This window comes from Brachycentrus maculatus, unplaced genomic scaffold (assembly GCF_059751285.1).
Source record: "Brachycentrus maculatus isolate JH-2025_06_01 unplaced genomic scaffold, ASM5975128v1 h1tg000070l, whole genome shotgun sequence".
Taxonomy (NCBI): domain Eukaryota; kingdom Metazoa; phylum Arthropoda; class Insecta; order Trichoptera; family Brachycentridae; genus Brachycentrus; species Brachycentrus maculatus.
The window spans coordinates 625,946-649,792 of record NW_028280824.1 but is presented as its reverse complement, the minus strand read 5'-3'; the positions used below and the strand labels follow the sequence as shown (position 1 = coordinate 649,792).

Below are 23,847 nucleotides of genomic sequence, written 5' to 3'. Positions count from 1 at the left end.
TACTTCTAACCATAGATTTTGTATTTATAGGCTGCAAGCTTGATAATACAATTTTATCATACTACACAGGAATAGAAAGAAATAGCGCAATACAAACTAATCTTCATCTCTTTTTTACTATACTATTGATTCCTTTACAGAGGCTATGCTTTGTTCTTTCTGTCGTGGTTCATTAGTGCGCGACAAAATAGGACAAGGCTATATTTATCTTAAACGCAATACCTTTTAAACTAAGCTTAGTATATCTGCTTCAAATGTTCGAAAATGCGCGAGTGATTTAATTGGTAAAATCTAAAATAAAGCTCTCTCATTGGTCGAAAGTAGATCAAAGAATTTGTCTAGGCTAAATAGTTCGTAAAATAAACGGACAATTTGTAGTCAGCTAAAAAGACGTAGGTACCTTTTAAGTGACAAAAGGAATAATTATTTTAGGAAAAAGGTAATCCAGTTCAGTCACTCGAACGTTAGATAAATTCATTAAAAAAATCTTTTTAAATTAAATCTTTGGTTGCGCATACAACCTTATTTTTTTGACGTTGCACTTTGAAAAAAATCCTGTTGATTTTTCTGCCAATCCAATAGTATTTTGTAGAAATGGCTGTATAATTGTTCAAAATTACTAATTGTCAAAATCGCTACGGCGGAGGGGTAGAATCTTAATCTTAAAATTCAGTACTTTTTAATTCTGGTCTATAACGCGAAGCCTCTAAATGCGATGCCCTATATAACCGCACACCCCTTAAGATGTCGTTGCCTTTTTTTATAAGGGTTTTTAAATTAAGTGCATTTAATATTTATCTTGCTTATTATGTATGCATAAGATTTATTAGATCATTAAGTGGATTTTTATTTCTTCTAGCTAAGAACATGTATTATTTTAATTTGTGTTGGGAACAGGATGGATAAACTAGTGTGGGCTAATCGGGAAATTATCAGCATTTGCTCGTTGTTGGGAGAAAACCACGTAAAACTCCGCAGGAAAAGCCGGACTGTTGATAGTCATTAACAGGCCTTCTGTTCTTCTGGAAGAGGGTTTGGCATTCTGTGTCCTAGCTTGGTTTATGAAGCCAATGCCCTTCACTATTTTTTATCGTGTATGTACCACCTCTCGCGAGAGTTCCTTATGAACTAACACGGATTCAATGTCGGATCGGTCCTCACCCAGGCTCCTGCAACGTGCCTTCAGCTGTTGTCTTTGAAAGCTGAAATGGGGATGTTTGCTAAATGGCATTATAAAACAATATCCAAGATCAGAAAAAAAGCTTAAAGAACATGAAAATATGCTATAATAACGGTTACACAGCTTTAATGAAGTTACCCCGACACTGCAGCGCGAGTGGTATGTTTGCCACAGCACGCCTACCACATTGGGATGGCCTGTTAAGGCACCGAGTGGCAGGCTTCCGGGAGAGGCTGATGAAGAGCTCCAGCCTCATCGTAAAGCGGCTTGTGGAGCACAGATGGGGGCTGGACATGTGGCGGCACTGGAGCACAGTGCTGCGTTTGCCAGCGAGCTAATGTTCATCTACATCTCTCCAAATTTATTTTTATTTATTTTTCTTTCACTCTCTTATTTGTTTATTATTTTTAATTTTATTGTATAAAAAAATGTTGTAAAACATATATCGCTCACTCCTTTCAAGAACGTCATAAATCAAAAAACGACAATTTTCAGTTGAACATTTTTTCGGAATGCCCAGAAAATGTACTATATCCCAGCAAAAGAGCCACATTTTAAACTTAATATTTACCCGCTACAGGGCAGAAAGTGTTGTTTTTGCATTTTGAAGAAAAGGTATTGTTTAATTATTTTTTAAAATATACTTCATATTTTTCGAATGAAGAAAAAACCTTCAGGTTTTACCTAAAAAGATCTGTTGCACAGTAAAAAGTTCAATAAGTGGCTTGATATTTATTTTCAATACATTGTATTATATTTTTAAACTTTAAAAACGTTCCCCTGAAAAATCTAGTTTTTTGATTTATGACGTTCTTGAAAGGAGTGAGCGATATGGCTGACTAAGTATTGCACCCACCACTTAGTCAAGCTGGAATACAGAGTTATATTATTATTATTATTAAATGTAGAGATAGACAGGAACATTTATCAAAGAACCAAGAAAGGTGTATGGATGTGAAATAATGATACTGAAAACAAAGATGTCCAAGGAAATAAGTTTATTACCTTAATTAAATTTACAATGCAACAAAATATAAAACATGGAGAATATTGTCAGAATATCAACAAAAGCTTATTTTTATAATAACAAGGTGAGGCGGGGAAAGTGTAAACTATGTATATCAATATTCAGTTGCATCAGTGTCATTTATTGGTACATACATCCACCAGTATTATCTTGGATGATCCGTCAATTATTAAAACTCATAATAAGGGATTTCTTAAATAAAATGTATTGATTCGATGAAGTATGGCATTTATTTTACAATTTTTTTGCATCATTCCTTGAGATTTATATTAATCTGAATACTTTTAATGACCAGTCACAATATTTTTAATCATAAAATTTGTGTGAGTCCAAATCCTTGTTCACATATCTGAGTTTCCACACTTAGAAGTTATTTTTACATTTTGACTCAAGATAAATGAGGAAGAATATGGAAGTCCGGGTATTTACGGGGGTTATGACCTATAGGCTGGTTGAGTGATCACTTTATACAGGTGTAACATTCACCATTCTACCCATGACTGATAACCACACTACTCAAAATTTTGAAACTTACAAATATCATAAATCTCGAGTCGCTTCATGTTTGAGCTTGTGTTAACATACATACAAACAAATCAGGAAATATCATTGTATTATATTACAAAAAACATATTATATCTGGATATTAAGTTACTATCAATCGAATTGACGAAAATCAGTGTACACTTGTCCCGCCATATAAGTATTTATAATACACAAGAAGAGTGTTAAGTCTGTTTGCAGATCCGAATTATACTCGGTAAAGACAAAATCCCACGCATTCAATGCCAACATTATATACCTTTTACAACATTTTGAGTGTGTCCAAATACTTGTTCACAAAATCTGGATTATCTCCAATTACAGGAGTTATTTTCATATTATTTTTGACATCTCATCAAAGATGAAGAAGAATATGGAAGTCTGGGCATTTACGGGGCTGACGACCGTCATAGGCTGGTTTAAGTGATCACTTTACACACGTGTAACATTCACCAGTTCTACCCATTATTGAGAACCAACTTGGAAGTTCTATATATATGTATGAACCAATTTAGAAACCTTGTTCATGAATCACTAGAACTTCACTAGAGACATCTATTGGTGAGATGTAAAGAAGCTTTTTACTAAGCAGAAACTCTTATATTAGTATGTGAGGTCCAAACCCTGGATTATAATCACACACATGAGAAACGGCAGAAAGTACCATTTTCATTTTTATTATTAAGCTTATAATTTAACCAGATAATTTATTTACAACATTTTGAGTGTGTCCAAATACTTGTTCACAAAATCTGGATTATCTCCAATTACGAGTTATTTTCATATTATTTTTGACATCTCATCAAAGATGAAGAAGAATATGGAAGTCTGGGCATTTACGGGGCTGACGACCCTCATAGGCTGGTTTAAGTGATCACTTTACACACATGTAACATTCACCAATTCTGCCCATTAATATAAGAGTTTTTGCTTAATAAAAAGCTTCTTTACATCTCACCAATAGATGTCTCTAGTGAAGTTCTAGTGATTCAAGAACAAGGTTTCTAAATTGGTTCATATATATATATATATATATACTCAAATTCTTGGAAGTTCTATATATATATATATATATATATATATATATATATATATATATATATATATATATATATATATATATATATATATATATATATATATAGAACTTCCAAGAATTTGAGTGATATGGTTGTCAATAATGGGTAGAATTGGTGAATGTTACACGTGTGTAAAGTGATCACTTAAACCAGCCTATGACGGTCGTCAGCCCCGTAAATGCCCAGACTTCCATATTCTTCTTCATCTTTGATGAGATGTCAAAAATAATATGAAAATAACTCCTGTAATTGGAGATAATCCAGATTTTGTGAACAAGTATTTGGATAACAAGTACACACCGCAAATATCTTTGCGACTTGTATAAGGAAATGAGCCGTTCAAAGTATGAGGAGCTGAAGACGGTGGCGCTTAATAGACCGGAAAGGCGAAGCAGGTGATATTTGTTGCACCAAACCAATCCACAAAATTGAGACCACAGAAGAAGAATCCATGTACTTAATATGCTTTCTGTACACCTCTTTTACAAGCCATCAGATTCCTAACACCCTGTCCACTGCTGATATTTCCTCAGCAGTTTCGTATGAATGACAGTATGTAGACCTGATATCTCAATAATTCATTCACTGAGATATCAATAAAGTCTTTGTATTTAAATCCAGTATTTGTGTATAAATCATATCTCGTATCTGGGTCACATATTTCATGGAGACAAATACCATCTTTTACATTTAATTATGATTAATTTAGGTCAAGTCATTGCTAAGGATTTAATTAAATTAAAGACAGAGAAGTCTTGTCCGATATCAAAGATCGTAAGATCTCATATCTGAGTCAAGTATTTCCCGGAGAGAAATACCACTTTCTACGATTAATTATGATGGAAAACATTGGAATATGCCTCGGAGATAGCAGAAAGCAAACATCGTTGTTGTGCAACATTTTTAATTGGACCGGGATAAGAGAAGTGGAGTTGTTCCATATGGCGCAGGACTGCAAAGCCTTTGCTAGAGTGATAGTCAACGTCGGGGTAACCTAACAGGGCACAAATAGAAAAAGATTTGTGTACAATATTTGAACACACTAAAAAAACATTGAAAATTTGTACTCAAAAGAAATTGGCTGTTAAAAAAATATGTATAGAAAATGTACTGTCAAAAATAAATGAAAAACAAATGCTTATGATATCACTAAAATTTATATAACAAATATAAAAAATGGCAGTTTTATTATTACAATATAATTAATTACATACTAAATTAATGTAAAATGCAAAATGTACATACATATCTCATCATTCAGTATTATTAATATCAAAAGGAAAATATTGTTTGTAAGAACTCTCTTCTTAAATTACACATTTCCCCAGCAGGGCCAATGGTGAGTGATGGAGGTATGAACTGCAGTGGACTGTCGCCCAATGATGATATTATTTCCTATGTTTCCAACATATATTAATATCATAAAACCTGCCCTTTTTCCAAATAAAATCTTTATTAAAATTCATCCACCTAAGGGTGTTTGTGCACTACACGGAATTTTATCGTCCGGCACTTCAGTTAGCATGATAAACGGATGATTGGCTTGTGCTTTTGTCTTTCTTTCTTCGGATCCGTGTGCTCGATTGGTGCGTGATCACGATGCGCGTAAATTCGATCACGCTTAACTGTCGTAGTCGCTTTTATTTTTCAAAACCGGACTGCCGGACGATAAAACTCCGTGTAGTGCACAAGCGCACAAATGGTCAACTGTCAGGTTAGTTCCGCGACATCTTAAAGCTAATTCAACAATAAATTACGCAAATTAGTATAATGATCACGTAATTAATTCATAGATAGAAGCGTCTATGGCTCTCTGTTGCCGTTACTAAAAACTTTAAAAGTAGGGACAGGGCTTTTTAATTAATTAATTCATAGATAGAAGCGTCTATGGCTCTCTGTTGCCGTTACTAAAAACTTTAAAAGTAGGGACAGGGCTTTTTTTTTTCATGGAATGCAGTGGAACGGCGTTCTGGCACCTTTTTTCAGGGATAATTTTCTTATAATTTTTTTATAATCAATTAGACAAAACAATGTTTGCACTTACGTAATTATAATTTATATGTTTATAATTAGTCAAAATGATAAAATATGGTAGGTATTTAATGAACTAATTTTTTAAAGTAAAAAGCTTAACATAAAGTGAGTTCCTGGACTTTTTTTGTTAAAAAAAAAAAGCCCAGAGTAGAGATAATAAAGATAATGGCACTACAATGGAGAGTTTCACAACTATTACAAAAAATATGTTCATATTTTTTCTTGATATATAAAACGAAATCTCCTAACCCTTATCCACAATCAATGATGATGCATAGGGCTCTACCATTCCGGGGTGGTATATATTTTTTTTTTAAATTTTAGCAATGTTAGTATACATCACTGAAATGCATGTCGGACCTCAGCCTTTAGTGCATGTTGTTCTGCAATCCTTAGTGCATGTTGGTCATCGGGTCGACCAAAAACGCATGTGATTAACATTTGTTAGCTGTATTATTACTGATTAGCATTTGTTAGCTGTGTAGCTTAAGTGTGTGAATAGTGCTACGGTAGTTACGTGTAGTGCTGGTGTAATGATTGTCCCGACGAAGAGGCGGGTACGTCTCAAAACCGGTAGACGAAAATCTTGGTGAGTGGTTTTATACTTACTTACATTACTAACATATAAGTAAAAAAAAAATTGTAATGATGACTAACCACAGAGTAAGTGCTTTAAATATGTATTAAAAATATGATTCAATCATTGATATCAATTTTGACACTGGGAAACGAACCGGGGACTTCCAGCACCGTAGTCAAATATGTTACTTGTTTTGAATATTGAGAGCATTAACTTTGTGGATCATATTGAAATATTATTTCGAGAAATAAAAAGACTTTGTGTTTTGATCCACTCACATTTTTATTAACCAACTAGTTTCGGCAACAACCTGTTGCCCTCTTCAGGGTTTAATTTATGACTCATAAATTAAATTTAGATTAAGATTTAGTCATAAATTAAACCCTGAAGAGGGCAACAGGTTGTTGCCAAAACTAGTTGTTTAATAAAAATGTGAGTGGATCAAAACACAAAGTCTTTTTATTTCTCAAAGTAATAAATATGTTACTACTACACTAAGGGAGCGTACTTATAATTGGTATATACTATCAAACTTAAGTATAGGAATGTCATTTTGTCTTTTAATAAGGCATAGGTCCTGAGAGATGTGCTGATCTGATAGCTTCAATAAAAAATTTCAATGCTTAAAAAAGTTTTATGTTCGTCATGTTGATTTGATTGTGTTCAATGATACCATTTGATTCGACGCAGTAAATAAATCGTTTTCCTTCAAACCATTTTGTTACTGTGCATGTAGATGCCAAGGCTATCAGATCTCTTGGACAGCTATTATCTTTGTCGACAAGCACTATTCTTACATATATGTGGAAATCATCAACAAAACTTAATCCCTCACACTTCTTCAAGGATTTATTCGTTACGGGACACACACATAACTGATGTACAGGTGACGGAAGCTAGTACGAGTACAGGTATGCAAACCACAGTGCGCTAGCCACTGCTAATATTCTCCTTTTCCTACCTGCTTTTCTTCCTCCATTTGCTATTGCATATACCAGTTACATCCTCCACCCTGAGCTTCTTCACTCGCATCATCTGTTTATACCTTCAAATATGTTCTAACCCTCTCCTAGATAAGGGTGCAGGACTGATCATATTGCCTGCAAATCAATTTTGCCACTGCGTTGATCGGATTCGGTGCCCTATGCACCATTTGGGCATTTGTGCACGGTAGGGGTTAAAAAAAGAAGATTTTCAGTCATATTAAACATTAGAGAATGCAAATAATATGTCACCATAACCGCAGCTTGATTCAAATTAAAATCACAAATTCTTCCTTAGGTCACTTTTATTGCCAGAGTGCAATAAAATAAAGTTCTTGATCTGGTTCCATATTTAAAAAAAATAATAAAAAACTGCACATTTTTCGTCTATGGTCACTATTTTCAAATTTAAAAATTGTCTTTGTCACTAGCAGCACATGTAAGTTCTTGCAGAGTCACCGTGAGCGATGCTCTCAATACTCCAAGGGGCTGTTTCCGTTCTTCCGGTATCTGTAGCGTGGAGGGTGGTACAATCGGCTGCTGAAAAACACAGTAAAATTAGGAGACATTTTGCAAAAATACAGTAAGAAAAATCAGATTATAACTCTTTACACAGTTGGCATACAGTCTGTTATACCTTCAAAAGGAACACTCTCCCTATCATTCATCGTTCACTTTGTGTAATACCACTTAAAAACGTATCAGGTCAAATCTAGACTGACCTGATCATGGAATGATAGTCACCGATAGGTATCTAAGTGGTATTACACAATGTGAACAATGGATAATAAGGAGAGTGTAATATTACCATATCATAAAGGTAACAATACTTTTAATATACAAAATATCTTCAATAGTGTTCACTGCGTATTTGGCACAAAACTTGTTCAGTACCGTATAACGGGGCTACTTGAACTTTGATGTGTTACTTGAGCCCAGTGCAGAAAAATATTTAGATCTGCATTTGGTCTACAATAATGAACGTATCGACATGATTCATTGTGTCCCTGACAGGTGACACTTGTTGTCACAATACGTTCATTATTGTAGACCAAATACAGATTTAAATAAATTTTTTGTACTGGGCTCAAGTAACACATCAAAGTTCAAGTAGCCCCGTTCTAAGGTACTCAATTTTAACTATAACTAACTAACCATAACACTACCTCCGCAGAGGCAGGCAGAGGGAATAGAACTCCACATCACTCGGTTTGCAATCATTCTTCGCCTCTTCTACATTCATGCATCTCCTCTTACATACCTGCCGATTATTCCGACACCTGAACTGACTACTTTCAAGTATTCGACATACTTGATCAAGGCAAGTTTCCTTTGATTTTCCTCTGTTTCCATTTCCAACTACATTCACCTCATAAATTCGTTTGACTGTTTTTCCTTACTCATTCGTTCCTCATGTCCAAACCATCCCAACGCACCTTCCTTACTTTGATGGACAATTCTTTCTCAGGCTTGCATCCCTTCCTTATTTCACCATTCGTACATCTATCATACATCATTCCGCATATCGTAGTAGTACAGGAGAAAGTGACCAACTACCAAAACGTAAAATGTTCAGGAGGGCCATTTAAGTCACTTTTGCTTGGCAACAAAATAAACATCAATGCAGTTGGTCATTTTTACCAAGTCAATATGTTATACTTCCAAGTTTAAAATCCTTTGGGATTTTTTCAGGGCAAATTTAAGTTAGTAAGATATCAAATAGTCAATGATCACGTTTTTTATTCGAATCTCAATTTCTCCCAACCAATTATTAAAAAAATAAAATATATATATATATATATATATATATATATATATATATATATATATATATATATATATATATATTTATAAATTGGTAATATTCTTCTTTGTAATTGAAGTGGGTGTATAATAATAAAATAAACTGGGAATCGAACCCGGGACCTCCAGCACGGTAGCTAAACACGCTGACCATTACACCACGGAGGCGGACAATTATTAACAACCACACTACTTAAATTCTTGGAAGTTCTATATATATGAACCAATTTAGAAACCTTGTTCTTGAATCACTAGAACTTCATTAGAGACATCTATTAGTGAGATGTAAAGAAGCTTTTTACTAAGCAGAAACTCTTATATTATGTAGTATGTGAGGTCCGAATCCTGGATTATAATCACACACATGAGAAACGCCAGAAAATACCATTTTCATTTTGATTATTCAGCTTATAATTTGACCAGATAATTTATTTACAACATTTTGAGTGTGTCCAAATACTTGTTCACAAAATCTGGATTATCTCCAATTACAGCAGTTATTTTCATATTATTTTTTGACATCTCATCAAGTATTTGGACACACTCAAAATGTTGTACTTAAATTCACCATTGGACGCAGGTAGGGGATAGAAGAGAAGAAAAGGGAAAGAGAGCAGCAGCAGTTAATGCAGTGAAAAAGCAGCAGTAAGAGCGCCCAAGGTTGCACACCCGTACTCATACAACCCCTGCTAAAATGTATGAATCCCGAGAGGTAAGTTGACTTATCTTTTTGCCAAGCAGGAAATGGAATAGTCTGAATTGCGTATACCTGCCGGAGTCAGGATGCTGTTGTCTAGTTCATATGCGTCGTAGGATCGTATAGAAGAGTCCAGAGATTCCCCGGCCATCTTCATCAGGCCCGTTGCGGTGTTTAGGAACACTTGTTCAATACCCTGAAAACATAAAAGGAACATTGATGTTTTGTCACATTGTCGGGCGGTTTTTTCATCAAAAATTATACTCTGGCAAGCTGCCGTTCGACCCTCAGTATACTAATCACAAGTAGCCGTAACACCCGATACCCATCTGTACAATGTTTGCAGGCGTCTCTCGCGCTCTACCTAAAGTAAGCATATAGAACGCTTGCAAGCGTCTCCCGCTCTCTACCAACAGTATGGAAAAGGACCCTAATTACACTCTGGCAGTCTGCCGCCTGACCCTCAGTATAATAATCACAAGTAGCCGCAAACCCGATACCCATCTGTACAATGTTTGCAGGCGTCTCTCGCGCTCTACCTAAAGTAAGCAAATAGAACGCTCGCGAGCGTCTCCCGCTCTCTACCAACAGTATGGAAAAGGACCCTAATTATACTCTGGCAGTCTGCCACCCGACCCTCAGTATACTAATCACAAGTAGCCGCAATACCCGATTCCCATCTGTACAATGTTTGCAGGCGTCTCTCGCGCTCTACCTAAAGTAAGCAAATAGAACGCTCGCAAGCGTCTCCCGCTCTCTTCCAACGGTATGGAAAAGGACCCTAATTATACTCTGGCAGTCTGCCGCCCGACCCTCAGTATACTAATCACAAGTAGCCGTAAACCCAATACCCATCTGTACAATATTTGCAGGCGTCTCTCGCGCTCTTCCTAAAGTAAGCAAATAGAACGCTCGCAAGCGTCTCCCGCTCTCTACCAACAGTATGGAAAAGGACCCTAATTATACTCTGGCAGTCTGCCGCCCGACCCTCGGTATACTAATCACAAGTAGCCGCAACACCCAATGGATAAAAATCACGATGTGTGATTATTGGCTAATAAATAAATATGAAAAATCACAAGACTATCGATAGCATTCTTATTGAAATATGTAGAGAAATACATATTTCAATAAGAGAATGGATATATGAGGGTTTAAACTTTAGATATTTTTGTAAAACGAAAAAAATGCGTTCGCATACGTCATCGAAGGTTTTATGACGTCATATGGTTTTTAGAGCTATAATAGTAGAAGTGTGGATTGTTTGTTTACCACTACACTACCATTTGTGTTATACAAATATGAGGAGAGGGGGGGGAGGGTGGACCATAGATATCAACAAATAGAGCCGCCAATAATTTATCCATGACACCAATATAAAATAACTCCATCGTTTCTGTGACGTAATTCATTGCCAATTTACGAAAATAACGTTTTTTCAAAGGCGGATTTTCCAAAAGAAAATGACGAATGAAAATATTGATTATATCGGCTGTTATAAACACTTCACGAGTCTAATACAATCCTTTATAGGTTGGGTATGTTAAATTACATATTCCTCCCGTCTGACCATTCCCATCCATTCCCATCTGTACAATGTTTGCAGGCGTCTCTCGCGCTCTACCCAAAGTAAGCAAATAGAATGCTTGCAAGCGTCTCCCGCTCTCTACCAACAGTATGGAAAAGATGTTTTTAAGCCTTTCCCTCTAACAGTGCATTAAACAAACTTTCAATTCAAGACACGATCCCATATAAATACTATTTTACATTTTGACATCTTTACACGATGGAGAAGAATGTAAAAGTCTGGGTATTTATAAGACTTACCTGGCATAGTCTGGATAAGTGATTACTTTTTACACATATAACTTTCATCAGTCTTCTCATTTTGAGATATCAATATAAAAAAAAAACAGTTTAGATTTTCACCTGTTGATGAGAACATTTGCAGTTATCGAAACATGTTGTGTTTACATAAGTAAGATCAAAAGTGGTCTGTAACTAAATATTTTGTTGCTGCTAGGAAGAGGTTAGGAGTTTCATTAATCGATTCGACAGTCACTTTGAGGTAAAATCTATCCATTTTAAATTAAAGTTTTACCACTTAATAAAAATAAGAACAACTCCTATCCCCTCGTCATCCTTCAACGCCTCAAAAACATAACTTTAAAATTAAGACTTAGTTTCACATATCGCTCACTCCTTTCAAGAACATCATAAATCAAAAAACTTGATTTTTCAGGAGAACGTTTTTAAAGTTAAAGAATATAATACAATGTATTAAAAATAAATATCAAGACACTTATTGAACTTTCTACTGTGCAACCGATCTTTTTAGGTATAACCTGAAGGTTTTTTCTCCATTTGAAAAATATTTAGTATATTTGAAAAAATAATTAAACAATACCTTTTCTTCAAAATGCAAAACCAACACTTTCTGCCCTGCAGCGGGTAAATATTAATCAAAAAATATGCCGCTTTTGCTGGGATATAGTACATTTTTTAGGCATTCTGAAAACATGCATAACTAAAAACGATTTTTTATTTATGACGTTCTTGAAAGGAGTGAGCGATATGGTGTTTGAAAATGATGCGGAATGCATGGAAACACGTTCACAATAGATTTTAGAAATAGTTATTAACCAAGTAAAACTTGAATTAAAAAAAAAGAGGCCAGGAGGTCAAAGAACCACACTTTGCCGTCCTATGTCCCAGACAAATGGTATATATGAGTATACCCCCTATGGCCAATACTCTAAAGGTGGAGACTGACCGGAGCATTTCGCCGTAACATAACGTCGTAACATCGCTCGCGGCGAGCGTCACCGAGCATCCGAAACTATGGATGGAGCGCTCGGCTCGGTGTACTGACTGCCTGAATGCTCGCATCGTAACGTGTGACGTTACGACGAAATGCTCCGGTCAGTCTCCACCTTTATGGATCTTTGATCTATGGAGGAAGGCATGGTGGAACAGCTCACCTGGTCCTGAAGAGCAGAGGCCTCGTAGTACTGTGCTCCGATGGAGTGCGCGTACTGCTGTCCATCCAGTGCCGGCACCTGGCGTTCATTTTCCAGATCTACCTTGTTCCCCACCACGGAAAGGACCATGGGGTCTCTGACATTGCTGGAAATGAACAAAGCAGATGTCAGTAAAGAAAATTGATAGCAGAAAGATAACATGATTCAAAGGCATGGCCTACGTGACGTTGTCCATGACAGAAGGACCTACAGCCTGAGGACGAGGAGAGCTGACCCCAGCAGTCTACAAAGACGATAAGTTGGGATATAGCCAGGAAGAAGAAGTAAAGATAATCAATAATTATTCAAACATAAGTGAGATAATATTAACACAATACGGATGGAAAAGGTATTTTTACACGTTCAGTCGATTGATGCTTTAGAGACATCTATCTCACCAATAGATGTCTCTAGTGAAGTTCTAGTGATTCAAGAATAATGTTTCAAAAATTGGTTCATATATATATATATATATATATATATATATATATATATATATATATATATATATATATATATATGTACATATATATATATATATATATATATATATATATATATATATATATATATATATATATATATATAGAACTTCCAAGAATTTGAGTAGTGTGGTTGTCAATAATGGGTAGAATTGGTGAATGTAACACGTGTGTAAAGTGATCACTTAAACCAGCCTTTGACGGTCGTCAGCCCCGTAAATGCCCAGACTTCCATATTCTTCTTCATCTTTGATGAGATGTCAAAAAATAATATGAAAATAACTCCTGTAATTGGAGATAATCAAGATTTTAGGAACAAGTATTTGGACACTCAAAATGTTGTATGTAATATAAACCAAATGCCATGTCGTATGCCCTGGGGTGCTCAGACTTCCATCTTCTTTCATAAAAAAAGGAAGAATGATACATCGCTCACTCCTTTCAAGAACGTCATACATCAAAAATCGTCAATTTTGAGTTCTGCATGTTTTCGGAATGTCAGAAAATGTACTATATCCCAGCAAAAGGGGCATATTTTTAACTTAATATTTACGCGCTACAGGGCAGAAAGTATTGTTTTTGCATTTTGAAGAAAAGGTATTGTTTAATTATTTTTTTAAATGTACTAAATATTTTTCAAATGGAGAAAAATCCTTCAGGTTTTACCTAAAAAGATCTGTTGCACAGTGAAAACTTCAATAAGTGGCTTGATATTTATTTTGAATACATTGTATTATATTTTTAAACTTTAAAAGCGTTCTCCTGAAAAATCAAGTTTTTTGATTTATGACGTTCTTGAAAGGAGTGAGCGACATGTTTCATATCAAGTTGAGACACCTTTGAAAATAAGTAAGACAATCAACCACTTAATGGTTTTTTTCACAAAAATACAAATAAAAACATCAGGTTATTCTAATATAAATTCAAAGAGTAATCCTACCTCTGCAATTCTTTCACCCACGTCTTGATAGCTTGGAAACTTTGGAGGTTGGTGATGTCGAAAACTAAGAGAGCGGCATTAGCATTCCTGTAGTACATGGGGGCCATTGAACGGAATCTCTCCTGTCCGGCTGTGTCCCATACCTGCACACATAAACATTATGATAACACTGCAACAATACGCTCGGAGAAGATCATAAACCCGCCTTCCGTATTTTACGGACTATAAGACGGCATTTTGTATTTGATTACGCATTTTTATCGATTGTTGCGCGGTATGATCGATAATCCTGAAATTATCCGGAACATTGGTCTGTATGTTCCCGATAGTTAGCTAAGACAGCGTCGACATAGATTGTTTCACATTCCTATACACAGGACCAACCTGCCGATGGTTATGCCTGTAGGAAGAGCTACCGCTATGTTGAACAATATCACATTGGATATTGATCTGTTCCATGTGTCCGAAGGAGTTTTCCGAAGCGGGATTCTTCTACACCTTTGAGTCTTCTTGCTTACTTTTAATATATACGCCTTGAATATTGTTTGTTATGTATATATTATTTTTTTGTTGAATAAATTGAATTGAATTTTTTCTTTAAAAAAATGCCTCCAAGATTCAGTTTTCGCTCTCAAGTTAAGTCCCAAAAGGTCAGTGGCGTGCACAGAGAATTGATTAGGGCAGGCAGTAGAGGTAGGTAGTAAGGTAAGATACTGGGCCATGGACAATAGCCAAGAGATCTGGTCCAACAGCTCAGGGGTGAAACACGCAAAGAAACTGATCACAGGGTACTCGCGGGAATTCACAAGTGAAGCTCTAAAGCTTAGCAAAAAATAAATAAGGATCCTAACTAGGACCTTGACAGGACACTGCAGACTGAGGAAACACACGACAAAAATTGGACTACATGACTCCCCAGTATGCAGATTTTGTATGAAGGATAACGAAACACCAATCCACATTCTCTACAATTGTGACGCACTCGCTCGCAAACGAATTCACATCCTTGGAGGACCTCTACTGGACTCCGAGAAGGTGAAGCTCCTACCACCAAGACAGGTCGTGAGTTACATGACTCACGTAGGTCTTGAGAGTGAGCTGTAATACAGAGGGAGTTCACAATAGATCTATTATGGTCGCGGTGACGTAAGGAATGAGAAAATAAGGCGTAGAATGCAGCAACCCATGTTCATAACTGTCACCAAGAAAAGGCGATTCAGTTGGCTTGGCCATACTCAGATAGGAGCACATACTCCGCATGCCTCCCGATAGCCGCTATTAAGCTTGCCTCTTTGCTCTTCTGGATGACTATATAAAAATAATAGGTGAAATGAGCTTGTTCTAAGCTCTTAAAGAGACTTTAACTCTTACCACTCTGTAGGCCAGACATTCTGGCCCGTAAGATTCTAGTAGGCAGCTCCGTGGGCCACAATATCTGGCCCGGCGCAGGTGTAACTTTAATCACTGATTTCTCTATCACCCAAGTATATTCTACCAAAAAATATTTCAGATAAATACAGTTAATCTTAATTAACATGGTCATACGAATTACCAGACAGAGTGTCCCAAAATTAGGGAACCAAAATATTTATTTTAATGGTAGAAAAACATCGCATTTTTTTTTATCAGAGTAGCTGATCAGTTATGAGAAAAAATGATCAGAGTGGAAAGGGTTAAAAGAGGATACTGCAACAAAAGTTGACTTACAGCTCTCCTCTTTCTGTTTTTCATCTTTGGCATGTCTTCATTATCTAAATGAGTGAAATAACTTACCTGTAATTTAACTCTTGTGTCACCAACGTTGACTTTGCAAGAGAAGAACGAAGCTCCGATAGTTGGAGAAATATGCGTGGAGAACATCTTACCAACGTAGCGAACCACCATACTGGTTTTTCCCACACCTGAAATGAAGAATAGTATGTTTGTTTATTAACACATTTCGGACAGGTATTTTTTACGGCTGCGGACCGCTGGTGACAGGATTTGATAATTATGCACATATGGTTAAGACCTTAACAAAGAGATTAGTATATTTTGTTCATATAAAAACATTGGATAATTCCTTTTTTTCTGCCTTTGAAATGAGGCCGGCGCAGAAGGTAAAAATACCCTTCACGTATTTTAAAAGCATCAATCGACCAAATGGGTAGAAATACCTTTCCTGTCTGAAGCGTGTTGAAACTTCTTGTGCTACATGTCCATTGGGGAGAGGGTGAGAGGGAGGGAGAGAGGGAAGGAAGCAGGAGGGAGAAAGGGAGAGAAAGAATCCAAAAAGAAGGGAGAAAGAATTTTCACAGCTGTGGCAGGTGTTTTTTACCTGTGGCAGCTAAAAACATGTTTTCTAAAAAAGCTTTTTTATTAATAAATAAAAATAAAGAGTCATAAATTTAACCCTGAAGAGGGCAACAGGTTGTTGCCGAAACTAGTTGGTTCTTAGTAAAAATGTGAGTGGATCAAAAACACAAGTCTTTTTATTTCTCAAAATAATTTATCAATATGATCCACAAAGTTAATGCTTTCAATATTCATAGCTTTATTTTCTGCAATGGCAGCGCCATCTATTGAACATAATAGCGGCGCGGACAGCGTGCTTGTAGATAGCTGCTGTGACCTAGAATTTTAAATATATTCAATTGCATTGTCGTATCATACATTTTTCAAATAATCTCAATGCTTCTCAACGATTGTGAAAAAAAACATATTAGGAATGTTTGCTTTTGGTCTTCTCTTTTCCCATTTAACCAGAGACTGAGCCACAGTAACTCGTGATCGGGCACAGCTAATTCCTTGATAAAATAATAAAAAGATAAAGTCGGGTTGTAGTCCCGTGGTTAATGTCGCGGACTCTTGAGTCAGAGTTTATCGGTTGGAACCCACTCTACCACAATTTGATACCCATTTCTAATAATGAACCGCTTAGGCTCACAGAAATAGTATGAAATTGAAATATTTGTGTAAATAATAAAAACACAAATATTTCTCCTTTTTATTTAAATAATTAAATAAATACATCGCTCACTCCTTTCAAGAACGTCATAAATCAAAAATTGTCAATTTTGAGTTGTGCATGTTTTCGTAATGCCCAGAAAATGTACTATATCCCAGCAAAAGCGGCATATTTTTAACTTAATATTTACCCGCTACAGGGCAGAAAGTGTTATTTTGCATTTTGAAGAAAATGTATTGTTTAATTATTTTTTTCAATATACTAAATATTTTTGAAATGGAGAAAAAATATTCAGGTTTTACCTAAATATATATATAATAAAACCCTTATCCGCACCCCAATGGTGCATAGGGCACTGCTTCATATAAACGCAGTGTTATCTTGATCGTTTACTTTGAAGGAAAGGTGATCAGCCCTCCGCTTCATGTACCAGTCCAGGGTATTATTAAATAAATATTAGAGTGAAAAAATCACTTATATTTATTTGACCCCCCCTGGGAATCGAACCCGGGACCTCCAGAACGGTAGCCGAGCGTGCTGACCATTACACTACGGAGGCGGACAAAAATAGATCTATTTTACCTAAATAGATCTATTGCACAATAAAAAGTTAAATAAGTGGCTTGATATTTATTTTTAATACATTGTATTTTATGTTTGAACTTTAAAAACGTTCTCCTGAAAAATCAAGTTTTTTGGTTTATGACGTTCTTGAAAGGAGTGAGCGCCATGTCATACACAAATATTACAAATAGAAAATCTACAAAAAATTAGCAATTATCTTATCAATTTTTGTGTTAGTCGATTTCAACAAAGGATAACCAGTAGAAGAGGTATATTTAGAACATGAAAAGTGTCATTTATCATTAAGATTATACAAATAAATACTTGGTATTTAGATATGTTGAGTGTTATTTTATTTGCACAGAGAGCACTCTAATAAATTTGAGATTTTATCAATTAATAAAAACCAAAGTAGGTAGGTAAAATTCAATTATATATGAAACGCTTGTGTATTAATATTTTCGGTCCACCTCCGTTGGTAATGGTCAGCACGCTCTGCTACCGTACTGGAGGTTTCGGGTTCGATTCCCAGGGGGGGTCGAATAATTGAAAAACCCAACTCTAAAATTTAGAATTAGCTTCACATACGGTGTTTGAAAATGATGCGGAATGCATCGAAACACGTGTCACAGTAGATTTTAAGAAATAGTGGTATTTACTAAGTAAAACATTAATTAAAAAAGTATATTTTTTTACTGTAATATTTATTTAATATTACCCTGGACTGGTACCTGAAGCGAGGGGCTGGTTTGCTGGCTTTCCTTCATGTGCTAACGATTAAGATAACAGTGTGTTTCTATGAGGCAGTGCCCTATGCACCATTGGGTGGGGATAAAGGTTTAAAGAAGAAGTATTAATGTTATTTATAACATTTTGAGTGTGTCCAAATACTTGTTCACAAATCTGGATTATCTCCAATTACAGGAGTTATTTTCATATTATTTTTTAACATCTCATCAAAGATGTAGAAGAATAAGTGTGGGTATTTACGGGGCTGACGATCGTCATAGGCACCATCTTCTTTCATGGGAAAGTTCCAATTGTGTGCTTATTATTTTTTAAACTAACCAACTAACTAATCATAGCGCTGCTTCTCCGCAGAGATAGATAGAGAACGCCTCACTGTCTTTGCAAACATTCTTCTCCTCTTCCATATTCATACATCCCCACATACATACCCGCCGATTATTTCGGCACCTGACCCGGCTGCTTTCAAGTACCTGACCATGCCAAGTTTTCCTCGGTCTTCCTCTTCTCTTTTTCCAATTACATTCGCCTCATAAATTTGTTTTACCGTTCTTTCCTCACTCATTCCACATGTCGCTCACTCCTTTCAACAACGTCATTTATCAAAAATCGTCAATTTTCAGTTGTGCATGTTTTCGGAATGCCCAGAAAATGTACTGTATTCCAGGAAAAGCGGCATATTTTTAACTTAATATTTACCCGCTACAGGGCAGAAAGTGTTGTTTTTGCATTTTGAAAAAAAGGTATCGTTTAATTATTTTTTTTAAATATACTAAATATTTTTCAAATGGAGAAAAAACCTTCAGGTTTTACTTAAAAACATCTGTTGCACAGTAGAAAGTTCAATAAGTGGCTTGATATTTATTTTTGATATATTCTATTATATTTTCAAACCTTAAAAACGATCAAACAAATCAGTGTTTGATAATGTTCTAAGAAGACGAAACGCGTCACGTATTAATATATACATAAATAAATGTAGAATTCAATCCAAAAAACCGTGTTTTATTTGGATATATTACCCAACAATTCAATATGGAATTCTACCAACTGTCAATAATAAATAACTTAAGAACGATCTCATGAAAAATCAAGTTTTTAGATATATGACGTTGTTGAAAGGAGTGAGCGATGTCCAAAACGTCTCAACACACCTTTCATAATTTTATCGATTATGTTTATCTCAGCCTTGCATTTTATCCTTACATCATCATTGGAACATCTACTATATATGCACTGAGAGATCAGATTCGGACTACATTCAGTGGTAAATTTAAATTTCTAAGCTTTATTATGTAACTATTGTATGGTAAAGGAACTCTAACTGTCCCTCATATTTCGTCATACTCATATTGCTCTTCAGTAAAGATAAGGATATTTTTAACTTCAGCAAAATGTGATTTAAATCATGTGTTGTAATTGATTACTTTTAAAGGTATGACTCAGTCATTGTGAATGGTAATTTACTGATAAGAAGTCTGTAAAAAGAGAACTGTTCTTGTTTTTTAACCGGATCCATGCGGCTCGCATAACTGTAAGTGTTTTAATAAAACATGCCCCATACGCGGCTGACATAACCGTATGTGTTTTTACTTTGCTCCAAGTTTCGAACCTCAGTTCAACTTGGAGGGATTTTTTCATGGTGTGGAACTTTGAATAAAATAATACGTCAATCCTTGGCCTTATAACATCTGTTGAAATATCTGACTAATAATTTGTAACATCACAAGGATAAATAAAAGAACAGATCCCTGATTTTTCTTGCGGTCGGTAATTAGTCCGCGCCATAATCATGCCATATATCTGTCTCACCCTCGACGCTACGCATCGCCAGTGGGTAAGAGTGACACACGATGCGTGCTTTGATTTATTTATGTTACGATCTTATTTGTTTATACTACGATATATTCCAAGAATAATGTGACACAAGTGTATTATAGAGTACCAAAAAGGCACAATGAATCCCATTGAACGTTTTTGTTTAGGAAAATAAATAGTTTCTTAACTAAATACATGATAAAAGTAATCATTTTAAAAACGGCGAAATACCGCCGCGTACGGGCGTCTCTCAGGAACAAAGTTGACGCGGTTAAAAGGTTAATGTTTGATGCAGTGATGCCTCCCATAAGTACTTAATTTGTTCAAGGAGCAAGTTCCTTATGTGAAACACGTTTTCCCATAACAAGACAAGGGAATAGAATAAATGGTGCTTTGAACTGAGTGATTGCAAATAAAAATATGTCCATGGAAGCCAAGCTATCGGTTTACACCGACGTGCTGATACCGACACTAATGTATGGAAGCGAAACATGGAACTGGCAAAGGAAGGATGAAAGCAGAGTGAACGCTGTTGAAATGCGCTCCCTCAGACAAATGTGTGGAAAATCATTGTATGACAAAATTAAAAACGAAGATATAAGAAAGGAATGTAAGGCTAAACAAGGAATAATTGAAAAGGTTAGGAAGAGTTCTTTACGGTGGTATGGACATGTGGAGCGAATGGATAACGAGAGAATGACTAAGAAAATATATGTGGCGAATGTGAGCGGGAACACAGAACGAGGATGACCGAAAAAGACTTGCAACAATCAGATCAATCAGAACCTAAAATCTGGCGGTGTCAAAAGTCTGCGTAATCGGAGGATATGTACGACTAGATGTATGGATGTGAAGGAGGCGAGGAGTGCATGTCAGGACAGAAGAGTGTGGCGTTCCATCCTTTCTACCTACCCCTACAGAGAAACGGCGTGATGGTAGTAGTAGTAGTAGTAGACATTTTAACACATTGTTTGCGGAAAACGCTTTAAAGCGTCTTTGATATACTATTGGTAGAGAACGGGAGATATTTATAAGCGTTCTATTTGCTTACTTTTGTTAGAGCGCGAGAAACGCAAAAAAACATTAAGCAGATCGAAATCAGGTTTGAGGTTACTTGTGATTAGTGTCTGCCTCCGTAGTGTAATGGTCAGCACGCTCGGCTACCATTCTGGAGGCCTCGGGTGAGATTCCCAGGGGGGGTCAAATAAATATTAGTGATTTTTTTCACTCTAATATTTATTCAATATTACCCTGGACTGGTACCTGAAGCGGATGGGTGATCATCTTTCCTTCATGTGTTACCGATCAAGATAACACTGAGTTTATGTTATGCAGTGCCCTATGCACTATTGGGGTGCGGATAAGGGTTTGAATGAATTAATGTGATTAGTATACCAATTAGGGTCAGGGTTGATGAAAAAAATCGCTAAAAATTGTGTTAATAACAATACATGTATGGAAGCGAAGCATGGAGTTGACAAAAGAAGAATGAAAGTAGACTGAATGCAGTCAGAATGCGATCTCTCAGACGAAGTGCGGCAAAACGATGTTCGAATGGTGAAATAAGGAAAGAATGCAAGGTTGAGTTAAGCATTATCCATTGATTTAAGTAAGGCGTGTTGAGATGGTTTGGACACGTGGTACCAATGAGGGAAGAAATAATGTAGTTGGAAAAAAGAGCAGAGGAAGACTGAGAAAAACTTGGCACGAGAAAGTGTGTCAAATACTTGAAAGTGGTAAGGAGTCTAAATAATCGACGGGTATGTATGGGGAGATGCATGAATGCGGAAGAGGCGAAGAAAGTTTGCAAAAACAGAGTGGTAAGGCGTTCTCTTTACGAGAAAACGGCGAGGTGGTTAGTTTTTTTTTAATTTTTTAATTTATAGATGTAAAAATATGATTTAAATTATAAACATATTTTGTAAAGAGTACTCCCCCCCTAAACGCGAGCAGCACGCTCTATTAGAGAGGTAACTGGTTACTATAATATTGTATTACCAAGCATTTTTTGTACTTTGATTCATGATATAAATCAAACACAAAGAATTTATTTTTTAAAAAGTACATGGGACTTTCCATTAGTAAATTAAGAAAGCAATTAAATATTTTAGGACAATTTCTTAACGGCATGCGAAGCGTGGAGAACTTAGAAGTATCGAATTACAAACAAAACATGGAAGAGAAAAACTGACCTTGCGCTCCTAAAACTACGATTTTTCCTTCGATAACCTTCATGGCGAACGTCTTAAGGCATCAAACAGATTAAATAATGTACTTGTTTTATAATTTTTGATAAAAAATAACACGGTTTAGAGGTGGAATGAGAAGATATTGTCTTTGCAAAACAGGCGGACGAACCTCGACGACGTAATGTCAAATGTCAAAATGACTTGTTTACATTTTTATCAAAACATTGGTTTGAAGTTAGTCAAACAATGAGTCAATGTTGCCATTGAAATATAAAAACTATAATTTGTATTTGAAAAAAAAACTAACTACTTAACCATCAAGCCGCTTCTCCGCAGGGGTAGGCAGAGAGAATAGAACGCCACACCACTCTGTCTTTGCAAACATTATTTGCCTCTTCCACGTTCATGCATCTCTTTATACATACCCGCCGATTGTTAGGACTCCTAACCTGACCGCTTTCAAGTATTTGGCATACCTGATCGTGCCAAGTTTTTCTCGGTCTTCCTCTGCTCCTTTTTCCAATTACATTAGCCTCATAAATTTGTTTTACAGTTCTTTCCTCACTCATTCGTTATATATGTCCAAACCATCTCAACACACCTTTCTCATTTGTATTTGAAGCAATAACTTTGTGATTTTTCATTTTATATTTAAAATAAAAATTCATTTTAAAATCACAATGTATATTTTATTATAACTTAATTATAATGCAATATTAATATAAGCATTAATCAGTCTTGAAAAAGAAGCGGTTAGCTCGAAACCGATAGACATTATAATTAAGTTATAATAAAATATTTATAGTGATTTTAAAACGAAGGTATATTTTAATTAAAAACTATAGAGACGTCTAGACTCGAGTGTTGCGTACTATGTAAAATGATTGACAAAAATTTTCACTAAAAAATTACAAGAAATTATAATAACTATAAACATCAAGAGAAAATCCACTCAGAAGCAAAGTCTTCAAAACTATATAACTATAGAAATAAAGTTGAAGCCTAAGTAGGGCCATAGTAGATTTCAGAGTCACTTGGACGTTATGCAACTAAAAAAAACTATTGGTGTTAATTCTTTCGTTGGTAAAATTATTATTAATATCATTCTTCAACGATCACAATCCGTGTGCTGATTGGTTTGCTTCTTTCATGGTCAGTCTCCACCCTTGTTTATCCTCCGCTCGTCTCTTTAACTCGACGTACCTGCTACAGCG

General features: G+C 35.7%; 1 protein-coding gene across 2 annotated transcripts; it reads right to left on the bottom strand.

The window, feature by feature from the left end:
- Positions 1 to 7,713: 7,713 nt before the first annotated feature.
- Positions 7,714 to 22,898, bottom strand: RabX1 (RAS oncogene family member RabX1). Of its 2 annotated transcripts, none has more exons than XM_088257028.1 (6): positions 22,637 to 22,898; positions 16,142 to 16,269; positions 14,369 to 14,511; positions 12,908 to 13,052; positions 9,999 to 10,122; positions 7,714 to 7,966 (listed from the first exon to the last, which is right to left on the bottom strand). In XM_088257028.1, the coding sequence occupies exons 1-6, from the start codon at positions 22,677 to 22,679 to the stop codon at positions 7,854 to 7,856; spliced, it is 696 nt and encodes a 231-aa protein (XP_088113154.1). In that variant the 5' UTR covers positions 22,680 to 22,898; the 3' UTR covers positions 7,714 to 7,853. The 2 variants fall into 2 exon arrangements, with proteins under 2 accessions (XP_088113154.1, XP_088113155.1); XM_088257029.1 differs by having other exon boundaries at positions 7,714 to 7,963; positions 22,637 to 22,881.
- Between the last annotated feature and the right edge of the window lie 949 nt (positions 22,899 to 23,847).